Source organism: Nanorana parkeri, unplaced genomic scaffold (assembly GCF_000935625.1).
Source record: "Nanorana parkeri isolate BGI_ZX_2015 unplaced genomic scaffold, ASM93562v1 scaffold362, whole genome shotgun sequence".
NCBI lineage: Eukaryota > Metazoa > Chordata > Amphibia > Anura > Dicroglossidae > Nanorana > Nanorana parkeri.
Window position 1 is genome coordinate 694643 of NW_017306630.1, and position 14266 is coordinate 708908.

The 14266-nt window shown below is 42.5% G+C and overlaps 1 protein-coding gene across 1 annotated transcript in view; it reads left to right on the forward strand.

Moving 5' to 3' along the window:
- LOC108788938 (inactive phospholipase C-like protein 2) overlaps window positions 1–14019 on the forward strand; it is a 136946-nt gene extending 122927 nt beyond the window's left edge. The window contains exons 5-6 of the mRNA XM_018558843.1: window positions 7887–7996; window positions 13646–14019. Coding sequence (XP_018414345.1) covers window positions 7887–7996; window positions 13646–13834 — 299 coding nt within the window. The 3' untranslated portion in view covers window positions 13835–14019. The remainder of the gene's footprint in view (window positions 1–7886; window positions 7997–13645) is intronic.
- Window positions 14020–14266: the final 247 nt, after the last annotated feature.

Consider the following 14266-nt stretch of genomic DNA (forward strand, 5'->3'; position numbering starts at 1 on the left):
TTCAGCTATCTTTTTACTCAACATATCGTGAGGAAAATAATTATTTGATCCCCTGCAGATTTTGTAAGTTTCCCCACTTACAAAGAAATGAAAGGTCTATTAATTTTATCATAGGTGTATTTTAAATGATAGAGACAGAACATCAACCAAAAATCCAGAAAAAACACATGATACAAATGCTATAAATTGAGTTGCAGTTGAGTGACTAAAATAAGTATTTGATCCCCTAGCAACCAACAATAATTATGGCTTCCACAGACTGGCTATGTGGTACACAGATTAGTCCTGTCAATTTAAGAAGGTGCTTCTAACGACAACTCGTTATGTATATAAAAGACACCTGTCCACAGAATCTCTCTCTTCCATTCAAACCGCATGGGCAAGACTAAAGAGCTGTCAAAGGACGTTAGGGACAAGACTGTAGACCTGCACAAGGCTGGAATGGGCTACAAGACTATCAGCAAGAAGCGTGGTGAGAAGGAAACAACTATTTGTGATTATTCACAAATAGAAGGAATACAAAATAACCATCAATCGCCTCGGTCTGGAGCTTCATCATGAGAAAAGTGAGGGATCAGCCCAGAACTACACGGGAGGAGCTTGTGAATGATCTCAAGGCAGTTGCGACAACTGTCACCAAACAAACCCTTGGTAACACAATACACCGCCATGGATTGAGATCCTGCAGCGCCCGCAAGGTCCCCCTCCTCAAGAAGGCACATGTACAGGCCCGTCTGAAGCTTGCTAATGAACATCTAAATGATTCAGAGAAGGATTGGGAGGAAGTGCTGCAGTCAGATGAGACCAAAATTGAGCTCTGTGGCATTAACTCGACTCGCCATGTAGAAAAATGCTGACTATGACCATAAGAACACCATCCATACAGTCGAGCACGCAGGTGAAAACATTATGCTTTGGGGCTGTTTCTCTTCTAAAGATACAGGCCGACTTTCCCGCACTGAGGGGCCAATGGATGGGGCCATGTATTGTAAAATCTTGGATGAGAACCTCCTTCCCTCAGCCAGAACACTGGAGATGGGCCGTGGATGGGTCTTTCAGCATGACAATTACCCAAAACATACCGCCAAGACAACAAAGCAGTGTCTCAAAAAGAAGCACATTAAAGTAATGGAGTGGCCTAGCCAGTCTCCAGACCTTAATCCTAGAAAAACATTTATGGAGGGAGCTGAAACTTCAAGTTGCCAAGCGACAGCCAAGAAAACTTAAGGATTTAGAGAAGATCTGTAAAGAAGAGTGGACCAAAATCCCTCCTGAGATATGTGCAAACCTGGTAACAAGCTACAAGGAACGTCTTACCTCTGTGCTTGCCAACAAGGGTTTCTCCACCAAGTACTAAGTCATGTTTTGCTTGGGGATCAAATACTTATTTTACTCACCACACTGCAACTCAATTTATAACATTTGTATTGTGTTTTTTCTGGATTTTTGGTTGATATTCGTCTCTATCATTTAAAATACACCTATGATAAAAATAATAGACCTTTCATTTCTTGTAAATGGGCAAACTTACAAAATCTGCAGGATCAAATAATTATTTGCCACACTGTATAGTTCCCTGTTTGTCACCTGAGGTGCCAATAGATGGGTCTTCTCCAACCTGCTGTTAAATTGCGTAACTTTTATATTTTATTTTCAGTAATTTTTAAATTACGATTTTTAGGTTTACAGAGCATAACACTTGCCAATAACATATTATATACACAGTTATGCCAAATCAAGAGCGCCTGCATGACGACCTTGGTCAAGATCATGCCTTATTGCTGCATGATCATGCAGCAATAAGACATATAGTTAAGTCCCAGTAAATCCGGGGCATAGTTATTAGGGATAGGTAGAAGATTAGAAAGGGGAGGACAACATTTACAGGCCAGTACATAAGGGTGGGAAGGAAAGTAAGGGTGGGAGAGACGACAACACTATCCCCATGACCAGATTGCCCCATGCCACAAGCTTCTGGGTCAAAGGACCAGAAAACCACCAGAAATAGCAGTGGGAAAAAAGTATCTATCCACGGAGACTATGACGATCTAGGAGTGCAGTGAGAGAGCACACAGAGGCGAATCACATGGGACCCGACATGCAAGGTCTTTATTGGGGAAATCTGGGATACAAAACAAAGTGTGGAGGACAGGGTTACATCCTGGGGATTGCAGGACATTAAAAGGGTAAAGCCCAAATGTTGGCAATGGGGCACAGAAAAGAGTAACTCCAGAGTCACAGTGGTAGTAATACAGGTATCGGAGGTGCAGCAAGAGTTAATCTAGTGGGGGTCCCAAGGTACAATACAGGTAAGTCCAGTAAGGGGCAGAATAACAAGCCCCAGCAAACCTCGGCAGCACACAGCAGGGAGGAACAACTGATCTCAGCAGTACATGGCAGGGAGGAACAACAAGTCTCACTGGACCCCAACAGCCTACACCGGGGATGTGTACCAGGGCATGGGCAGCATATCTCAAAGCCCAAGTGTCCAGACCCCCACTGTCAGGAGCGCAGCAGGACTCCTGTGATCTGCAGGCTACTAGCTGTAAAAGCCAGCAGGACAGAGGGACGGGGCCAGGAGGGAGAGTGCTGTAGGTCTGCTCAGAGTACAGCCCAGATGATTTGCAGATGATCAAGTTGATCTGCTGGCTCTGTGCCATAGATCAAAGCCCAGGCTGCTGTATCTGAGAGGAGACTGGGAGCCAGGAAGGAGGAACCCACAAGAAACTGGGAAAGATTTGGGGGCAGAGAGAGGGACTTAGGGCTGCAAGGAGCCCCCTTCTCGATTCCCCCACACCTCGAGCCTCTGGGTCAAAAGATTAGAGAAGCACCAGAAAAAGCAGGGGGAGACCATATCGCAGTGTATTTAGGCATGGTGTCATCTAGTATAGCTGTAAGCTTCTCAAAAAACAGGGTGTGAGACATAATGGTAAAAAAGCACTTTTAGGGAGAGAGTGAGGGTCTTCCAGGATTGCACAATCACTCTTTTAGCTTCTGAAGACTTGGTGGAGCAATTTAAACTGAATTGTGCCAACACTCGATGTTTTTTTGTTGAGAAGGGTATAACTTTATATATTGTGTGAGTGAAAAGATTGGCCAGTCATCCAGTCTATGTTGCTAAATGAATGCATGTTATCCAATTGCTTGTGTATACAGGCTTTACTGTCATATACTGACCTTCAAAATCAGATGTGTTCAAATACATGTGGCTGAATGCAAATCAAAGCAAAAGGCTTTGTTAGTCCTGCTTGGCCTTCAACACAAGCTGCAGAACTGTGCTCCAAACTGCAGCATTGAAGTGTAGGGGAATCTGCTGACCTGCATTTGATGTGCGTTTCTAAGTGCATGAAAAACACAGGAAAACAATAGTTCTTTATACAAGCTGCTTAGCAATATCACTTGTTCTCTTAAATTAACCCTACTTATTTCATTCTCCATCTTAAAAGTTTGCATACAATAAGTCTAGCAAGGCTGTTCATTTTTGGCTCTTGTCAGGAGACTATTCAGTCTTCTAGGCTTGACCATTCCAGTGATGTACACTTCCTCCCTATTCCCTTAAGGCAACCATTTATCCGCCACATTGTGAGATAGCACTTCTCTGCAAGTTTCCTTCCTGGTTCTTATTGTCGTTTCTCATGGAAGGTATTGTTTATACATATAGTTTTCTTGCTGCATTTAATTTTTCATGGTCATACAACTTCCCTCTTTTGACTTATGGCAGTTTACCATTCAATCCACTGGTGAGGGGATGTAAAATTCCATGGGTTAAAGCCAAGCATTTAGGATTTCAGGCCCTCACACTGTTTACAGAAAGTACAGGGGACAATGGTATCTTTCAAAAATTTTGTTATTCTTTCAAAACCTTTATTTTGAATTTCCATGCATAATTTATGTCCTGGGAGTTTTCTTATCGGTTTTTTTTAAATTAAGTATAGGCCACAACTTACATAGTTACATAGTATTTGAGGTTGAATAAAGACACAGGTCCATCAAGCTCAACCTTTATGTGTAAGTGTGTGTGTGTAGTGCGTGCATATGTGGGTCCCTTGGGGTCTAAGGTTTTAATAGTACCTGTACCCCTGTATGTACGGTCTCAGAGGAAGGTATCTAATTGATTTTTGAATGATTCAATACCCTATGCTGATACCACTGCCTGTGGCAGAGAGTTCCAAAATGTAACCACTCTGACTGAAAAGAAGCCCCTATGCCCATTGTGGTTAAATCTTCTCTCTACAAATTTTAGGTGGTGGCCCTTGTTAGGGAGTTTAGAGTACCGTATTTGCTGGAGTATAAGACGGGTTTTGAAACCTTAAAACATCCCCCAAAAATCGGGGGTCGTCTTATATGCCGGGTACATACAGAAGGATATGATATACTGTATGTAGCTTCGGCTACATACAGTATTACGCGCTGAGCCAATCACGGCATGCTTTGTATTAATGAATACAAAGCCTGTATTCATTAATACAAAGCCTGCCGTGATTGACTCAGCAGAAGACGGAGGACACAGCGGGGATCGTGGACAAGGTAAGAGACTTTAATCTCAATTGTGGCTCGGGGTTACTGTTTATGGTACTGAAAATAAACCCCAAACCACACTCAGGAATACCGCCATGGATGTTAGTGGGTGCATTTAAACATTATTTTGGGCTATACTCGTCGTATAAGACGAGTATAGCCCAAAACCTATATTTTAACACAAAAAGTAGGGGGTCGTCTTATACGCAGAGTCGTCTTATACGCCGGCAAATACGGTAAAAAGTTTATTGCTGATGTTGCCATCACCATTAAACATTTTGTACATTAAAATCATGTCCCCTCTAAATTGCCTAAGTCTAAATCTAGTAACCTTGTCTCATAGCTTTGATCTTCCAGCCCCTTATTAGTTTAGTTGCCCTTCTCTGGACTCTCTCCAGCTCTAGGACATCCTTTCTGTGGATAGGTGACCAAAACTGAACCGCATACTCAAGATGACGCCGAACCAGTGATCTATATATCTTAAATCCAAGAATAAAATGTTCTCTAAAAGGTATATCTGTAAAATATAAGTCAAGGCAACTGGACTTGCTGTATTTTTCTTGACAACGTTTCACTATTCATCCGACCAGCTTTCTCAATTCAGAATGACTTGTACAAAAAATATCTGGGAATAAATATGGTGAATGTTGCTCCAATCCACATAATCTGTTAGTCGCAACCAGGTGTTGATTGCATTTGCTTAATTGGAGTCTAGGAGATGTTGTTAACCTGCCCAGAGAGAGGTGTTAAAACAGCTTGGCTTGAATACGAGGTGGGGGCGGGAGGGGAGAGTTGTCTGCCACATACAATGCTGTTTTAACTCAAAAAGGTTTGACATCAGTGGTCTTTGATATCCACAGACAGCTTTTCAGCTTTTGAAGATTGGTCCTGGTTTTCAGTGAACATCACCAATGGTACTTAAGATCCTTCTTTCTCTGTATTACAGATACTTATTGGTTAATTGTACTGTGAGGTTTTTCAAGTTAATAGTTTTTAGTGAGTGAGAAATGGGCTTCCTTTTTCCACTTCAGCAATTCCTATTTTACAATGTTTTAACTATATTTTGTGTCATGTAGACACTATATATGCTATATTGGTTGTCACTAGTTCTTGTTATTTAAATATGGGTATGAAGCAGCATAAGCCTCTATATAAAAGTGTTGCCCCCTAGCACACTGTTTTTGCCTCTGCTTTAGGGGTTGCTTTCCTTGTATAATAGATTAGACTTTCCTAAAGATCTGCAGTTGTCACCTGCCTGCCAGCCAGCCACTGATATGACCTGGCCCTAAAGAGGCAGGAATATTCCCCAAATGTGCATATACCTGGTTCAAAGTTTGAATTGGTTAACGCCTAATTATAATATGGCACCTTTACAGTTGCTTTTATAAGGTTAACAGTAGGGATGTCCCGATGCCACTTTTTTAAGACCAAGTACAAGTACTGGCCCTCATGTACTTGCCGATACCAATAACCGATACTTTCTCTTAAAGGGACAGGGGACATTTTTTCAAAAACAATACAGAGTATAGCCAATAGTGATGCCGAAGCATCACATGCATTGCTCCCAAATCACTTTGATTGGCTGCAGTCAAGGTGCTGTGTTTAAACACCACCTTTGACTGAGTGATCTTGCCTCTTTCTCCTCACTAAAGGTGCCCATACACCTCACGACCATCGCAAGACTTTTGTCTTGCGATGGTCGTATGCTTATTGAAAGCTCGTACGGTCTGCCCACCTTGGACGGGCAGATCGTACTTGCGATCATCGAGAGCCCACCCCGCTGAGGTGCAGGCTTCCGATGACCGCAATGCAGAACGGGCAGTGTGCGCGTGTGCACACGGCCCGTTCCGCAGCTATCAGACGAGCAGGCTAGAAACCCGCCGACAATCGTATGATTCTCGGCTGGTTTTCGAGCATGTTGGTTCGACAAAAGACGTGCGACCGTACAGTAGAAACGGTCGCACGTCTTCGTTCACACTGCTCGATTCTCGTACGATCGCGGGGCACCTTAAGGAGAGAGACAGAGATCAGTGTTTTAGTCAGTTTTAGGGTTAGGTAAGATAAATAAATAAACATTTGTTAGTAATTTGCTTGTTTGTAGGTCAGTTATGTAAGTTAAAAAAAAATGGTGTGCTTAGTAATTTGTTGGCAATTTAGTCTGTAGGTCAGTTAGTTACATAGGTAGATAGGTAGTACGTTATGAAAAAAATTGTGTTATTAATTTAGTCTGTAGGTTAGGTCGATAGGTAGTGTGTTGCTAAATTATGCACAACAAGTTTAGTTTGGAGGAGGCATATGCCATCTTAACACGGCAGTGACACTGCATTGTTTTTTTATGCAGGTCAGTATACTGACACTTCCAGTGACATGTCATTGCTGCTGCACTTTTTCCACTAAAGGGACAGCAGCCGCTGGCTTAATCACACACATAAAAACACACATGGCTGTAAATCACACACATGTAGTACAAAGTACAATATATCCCCTCAAAGCACGCTCGGTATGGGATAAAGTTTTATCAACTTTGCGGGATCAAAAGTGGCTATACCTTTGCCTTCTGGGTATATGAGAGGAAAGATTGTCAGCTGGACCACCACTGCTGTCCTCGATGTTAAGAGCCGGCGCTTGAGTAGGAGGCGGCGAGGAGAGGCGAGTCTATGACACACTGCTGGGGGCGGAGCTCCAGGTGGAGTCTTCTGGGCAGTCGCCGGCCAACTACATTAGACCTCACCTGGAGCTCGCCTACAGCAGTGACGCGACGCTCCTCCAGCCTGTCCAGAGGACCCCAGCCACCACGGAAGGTAAAAAAAAAACATAGCGAAAGCTTCGGCGCTAGGCATCGGGGCATTTTGACAAGTACTTGTCAAAATACCCTGTATCGGGCCCGATTCCGATGCTAGCATCGGTATCGGGACATCCCTAGTGTACAGGGCATGTCACAGATCAAACCAATCAATCTATTAAACCATACAAGGCACTTCGGCAGGATGACTGGATGATTATCTATCTATGTAATATATACTGTATATATATGTATATATATATATATACACACAGTATATATTACATAGATAGATAAATATAAAAATAAGGATCAGGGACCTGCTGGTCGAGGGCTGAGAGGTTACATAGTCCTAGGGCCTGAATAACGACCACAGAATCGTGGGCTCCCATGAAGTGCACTGTCATGTGCCTGGTCTTCACCAGCCAGAAATGAAGGAGAAAGTTTGCTTTCATTTCTTAAGGGAAGCTTACCCTGACTTATTACATTTCTTAAATTAAAAAAATAAGAGCTTCTTTAAATTTCTTTTAAAACAATTGTTATACATATAGACAACATATGGTAATGTTTTATCCTTGTTCTTTAGGGATGGGTTTTCATGAAGACCTCCATCGGATTGGTGCCAAAGAAGGACTTAAGGGTAGGAAGCTCCAGAAAGCCATGGAAAGCTTTGCCTGGAACATTACTGTGCTAAAGGTATGTATAGAGACGCCTGTTGTAAATTATGTGGATGGCTTCTGCCATCTACTGATAGAATAATAAAGTGCAACCCTGTGATCAGTTTTAATGATTTGCCTTTTTTAAGAGAAAGTACTGTGCGTTTTCAGTGTTTACGTATTTGAAGACTGTACTATTTCCCTTGAGGTCATGTTTAATGTGACTTTAAATTCTGCTTGCGTGCATTGGTTGCATTGCATTTGCATATTTTCCCATCAGGTGAGATCAGAGTATAGCTGCTCCTTCTGTGCTTCTGTAGCCAAATGACATGCTTTCTAGTGAGTTGTATGGCATCTATAGAACGTTCAGACATGTAGACATGGTTCATCAGAAAGTTCTAAATTTAACCTGTTATTTGTATGTCAGGAGTAGACATTTTATTACAAAGGATTATTGCAACTCTTGTGAGTTACTTTTGGATTTTTTATCATTTCGTGTGGGGGGATTTTTTCCTTCTTTACAAGGACAATTCTCACTTTAAATGTTAATATTTTGTGTTCTATAACTTATACAATTTATAACTTTGTACAGCTAAGTAATTTAGAGTCACTAGTCCTACATAGTAGTTACACATACAAAATTCATAAGGGGTTAATGTACTAAAAAGTAGGCAAGCTGCTTTCCTATTGTAAAGAAACGTTGCTTTCTACCTTCTAGTGTTTCAGAGAGCACTTTGATATCTTAAAGGAAAATGCGTACTGAGAGAATTATGTAGGCTGCCATTGCTGATCTCATTCTGATAATTCCGATTTGCTGGCTTTTTCTTCCTATGGCTACTTTACTTGTTTGTCATTATCCTGGTACAAGCATGCAGCAAAAAAGGCAAGCCAAAACATCTGAGACCCCTACATGGAACCAGTACACTAAGTCAGGATTGTTAAAACCATAGAATCAGAATGATTCTCTTCCAGGCAATATTCAAATCTCTTAACCTACTTGCCGTTACTGAAAATTTGCCTCTCGTGCTTCCCTCTCCATGGTGTTCTCCACTGGGCTCACTCACCCAGACCCCGGGAGGTGGAGTTGGACTCCTTCTTCCTTTACCTGTTCTCTATCCCTCTTCTCTCCTGAGGCTTCTTGTATTTGTCTTTTTTTCTCGGGTTTCTCTCAAGATTGCTGTGATTTATCTGCCTCCCAGACTGCTGTCACCCTTTTCCAGTGAGATACCCATTTTCCTCCTATGTAACAGTTTCCCATAAAAACCATTGCCACTTGAACCCTTCTCTTCACTACACTGCTACTGACCACCTCTACGACAAAAGCTCATGCCTGGGCTGCCCTGACCTGGCTGCGTCTGTCTACAGCAGCTTGCTCTTATCCTCCCTGAACACCCCCACCTCATTATTTTTAGAATTAGACTTTGACTGCTACAACCCTGGCACACCGATAACAACAGAATCCTCAAAACCTATACTTTTGAGCAATTGTGATGCAAGCCCAAATTCCTGCAAGATTTATTTTTTCCTGTTTAAATCTGCCTTCCTAAAATATATTCCTCCCTCCCTGCTGCCACACAGACCTATTTCACCACTCTCATTAACACCCTCTCATTCAGTCCTCATTAATTATTTTCTACCTTTAACTCTCTACTTCATACCCCTCTGCCTCACTAACTCATTCACGGCCCAAAACATTGTCAATGAATTCAAAAACAAGATAGATGCAATCTATCTCCACTTTTTCCTCTTTCTTTAGGAGTCCTTGGACCCATTCTATTCTCAAACTACACCTACACCTGGCCCTTGGTCAAATAATAACCTCCTATGGCTTCCAATACCATCTCTCTGCTGATTCTACTCCTCGCCTCACCTCTGGCTACTCCTCGCTTCGCTCCTTCAGTCTTCTTACTAATTTATTAACTGACATATCGGTATGAATGACCACTTACTAAAACGAAATCTTTCTAAAGGTGGCCATACACTCTACAACCATCGCAATACCTTAGTCTTGCGATGGTTGTACAGGGATTAAAAAAACGTACGATCTGCCTATCTTGGACAGGCAGATCGCACTCTCGATCATCGCAAGCCCGCCCCCCTGAGGGGCGGGCTTCCGATGACCGCAATGCTGAACGGGCAGTGTGCGCGTGCGCACACCGGCCCGTTCGGCATTTGTCTTCCGAGCACCGTTCTAGCCAGCCGAGAATCGTACCATTCCCGGCTGGTTTTCGAACATGCTGGTTCGACGGAAGACGTGCGACCGTACAGTAGAAACGGTCGCACGTCTCCGTTCACACTGCTCGATTCTCGTACGATCGCGGGATTTCCCGCGATTCTCGTACGAGAATCGAGCAGTGTATGGGCACCTTTATAGTGAGCTTGTTATATTGCCTCTCCCTGTGCCCCCTTACCTGACTTTTCCATTAAGATCAATAAAACAGCTATCAGTCCCTCCCCACAATCCAGGATGCTAGGTATAATCCTGGACTCTGACCCCTCTTTTCACTCATCCACCTTACTAACCGCTCAGCGTCCACCACCCCCCTATGCCTATCCCTGCACTGACTTCCAATCACCCAGCAAATAGAATTCATAATCTTAACAACATATAAATACATCCACAACTCTGTCCCAGTTACATTACCAACTTTGTATGAAAATATCACCCAAACCATTTTCTTCGCTGCTCCCTAGCTCCCTCATCACCTCCTCTCATGCTTCTCTCCAGAGCCTCTCCTATCCACTAGGCTTTCTACCTCAATCTGTTCAGCTATCGCCTACTCTGTCCGCCTTTAGGCGATCACTGAAGAATCATCTTTACTGGGAAGCCTCTCCAGCCTCTACCTAGCAACTGAACTTTTAATTTGCGTCAATTAAACCAACCTTTTGTTCACATAGGGTCCCTTCCTCAGGGCCACATAGTGACCCTACCAGAGTGTCACTATGTCACCCTGAGGAAGGTACCCTGTGTGGCCCTGAAACGTTGGTTTCATTGACGAATGTGACGCACGTACAAAAAAATGAGCATGACTTTTGCATCCTGGTGATTCCTTTCATCTGTTTTGTGAGAACACATGGCGCCATCCGTGTCATCACTTCGAGCACCGCTATTCAGAAAGAGAAAAGTCTACATAGCCATATGGAATGCAGGTGACAAACTACAACACTTGACCAACTTTACACTTTTCCATCATTTCATCCCCCACATAGTTTTTACCTCTTTTTATCACTTGCCCCTCCTTTTTAGTTTGGCAACTCACGATCAGGACTCTCCTAACCCTCTTGTATGGTAACTGTACTGTCTCCCTTTATATTGTAAAGGGCTGTGCAAACTGTTGGTGTTGTATAAATCCTGTATAATAATAAAATACCATTTGCTCTGGATAAGTGCCTGCTTTATATTGTGTCAATGACATTTCCCCTAAAGTGCCTCTTAGTTGTCAGGAGGTTTCAGCTGACCTAAGGCACATGGTGTGGTCTTGTTTGGTAAAGGGTCATACAATTGTCTCAGTGATGCATAGCTCTGTTCCCTCATAAACAATGTTGTTCTAATGTGCATATCCAGGAAAATGGCTTTATTTAGACCCTACTTATGGAAATTCTGTTTGGGTCATTTAAATGAGTCATTAAGCCGCTTGAATAAACAGTGTGTTTAAAATCTAAAATGATTTAAATATCAAGAGATTTGCCTGCTGGCGTCTCTCGCTGCGGAGCAGTTAACAGTACATAAATTATAATATTTTAGATTCATTAGTCTAGCATAAGAGATTTTAGGGTGGATTGCACAGTAATTAATTCATGTATAAGATGTTCAGCTTTTAAGGGTGTAACTATCTCCAAAGATGCCCATGTGTAACACCATCCCTTCCCCCACCATAGAAACACTGGGAGAGATTTTGTCTCGCAGCAAGGTCATACAACACAAGAGCAGGAAGACAAAGTTGAAGACGTATTCACTATAAAAAATCGGATGTATAAATTTAGCTCTACATCAAAATAAAACACACCCCTGATTCTAGAAGACACATAGTCTTTTCATGGATGTTTTAAGACATGTATTTAAAAGAGATCAGCTCAGGATCCCGCACGGGATCCAGGGCACATTATGCCTGCGGTCCGGTCCATTCCGAACAAAATAGTGCTTGCGGCATTTTGTTTGGACCGGACCGCAGGCATAATGTGCCTTACGATCCCGTGCGGCCAATTGCATTGCGGCCGGAGGGCGTGGCTACGGTGCCATTCACTTCAATGGACCGCCACACCCCCTCCTGCCCCACAAAAAAGTGAGCCAGCCGCAATGCGAGGCAGTGCGTTCTGGCCGGAATCGAGCCGGAACGCACTGCATCTGGTGTGAACGAGGCCTTAGATCTCTCTCATTCAGGCTAAATGAGAAAAGTCAGTCGATTCCCCATCCCCCATTTATTTTCAGCAAACAGAATTTTCTAGTTGGCTGAATAGTGTCATGCAATTTGTAAATCGTCATCTCCTTGGAATTTTTGGATTATTTTATACTCTGAAGATTAAATATAAAATTTGTAATCTGCCAAAAATTAGATTAGTTACTTTTTCCAAATCTGTAAATTGATCTGCTTATCTCAACACATACAGACAAACAAGACAAGGTGCATAAGATGCATTAGCGAGGACCATATCTGCATGCCCCCATGTACAAATATAGTTAAAAAACATATGCAGAAAGTGGTACAAACATAGTACTGTTCTTTATAGCACCTAGATTGACTGCTGTTTTCATTTGATAGATAGTGCAATTACTTAATGTTTTTGGGAAACTTCTTAACATTTACATCAGCCCCAAATCACTTTCAACCTCACTCTCATACATGCAGACACAGCTTCTGGTAGCTTAGTTCCTACCAATGTAGGCACGTCCCCAGAACTACATTTCCCAATAGCCCTTTTCCTACACACATTATGTGGGCGGGCACTGGGGAGTCATGGCAGCAGCACTATTCTGCTAGGAAAGAAAGTAGTTTACACATGCGTAAGTAGACCAGAAAGGGGTGAAGGATCAGCAGAGTCTTGTTGTCCAGCAAGCAGGGCTTATAGCTCTGGTTGAGATTTCAGGGTAGAAAAAGCACTGCATTAAGCATCAAAGATCAATGTGCGTTGAAATGAAGTGGGCTGCTGAGTTGGTCCATGTTGACACAGTGACAATTGTTCCTATGTATTTCCACCCCTTCTTACATGGGAGATTGGTTTATTATGCTTTTGCATAAAATTGTGAAAATTATTGATGAGTTGCCATTGATGCATTAGTGTGTTTTTATCGGTGACCTATTTGACTTTTCTCGTGCACATTTGGTTGGCCCTCAGTGCTAAAGCCAGGAAAATATATTTCAAGTACACTTCACATGATGCGTATTTAACAAATTTATGTTAATTTCCTTGACCATGATATGTTTTAGTGCATTTGTGGTCTAGATGGACATCACTGCTAAATGTAAATTTCAGTGTATATCTACAACTTGTGATATATTGATACTATATGCATTCAGCTGCTCTTTCATATTTCTACAAATAAAATTGAGAAAGCTGGCTGCATGTAAGATAGTTGATGTGTCTATTGTGTCTATGATCTTTTAAATGTAATTTTCCCTTTTGTTAATGTTTTCTGCAGTCATATTGCTATAATCTTCACACAGTTTTTTCTCACTGTTTTATCCTACAGGGTCAAGCTGACCTCCTCAAACATGCCAAGAATGAAGCTGTGGACCACATCAGGCAGATCCACCATGCAGGGCAATCCTGCGGAATAAGTCGGGATAGCTCCCACTCCCCCTCCCTAGATGTATTTAGGCCGCGAGGTGCCCTGGAACCCATCCCTGAGACTGACGGTGGGGGGAGCACTGGCTCATGAAGATGCATTCTGATGCCAGCATAGAACTTAACCCATTTGCATGGCAGAGCCCTCTTCAGCATTATGTTGTGCAGTGTGTTTGATTTTTCACACAGCTACAGGGTAAATGTTAGGAACTCCTTTACCACCATCTCTTGACACACCTCAATGGATCATTTCCTATCGAGCCAACCTGTGGATATCTGAAGGATTGGTAATCTAATTCACAGACAAACTTCTTTTTGAAGGCATACAGTTTTATTTTTGTGCACTTACAGAACCAGCCTCACTTCCCCTCAGTCTGTACCTTCCCAAAAAAGTGAATATTTGGGTTGGGGAGGGAAGAGTGTATTTCTACCTCCGGTCACCTTCCCCGTGCCCCTTTCTGTGTATAGTGTATGAGAACACTCAAAAAAATAAAGACACTTGTTCTGATCTCATGATAGTGGTTTG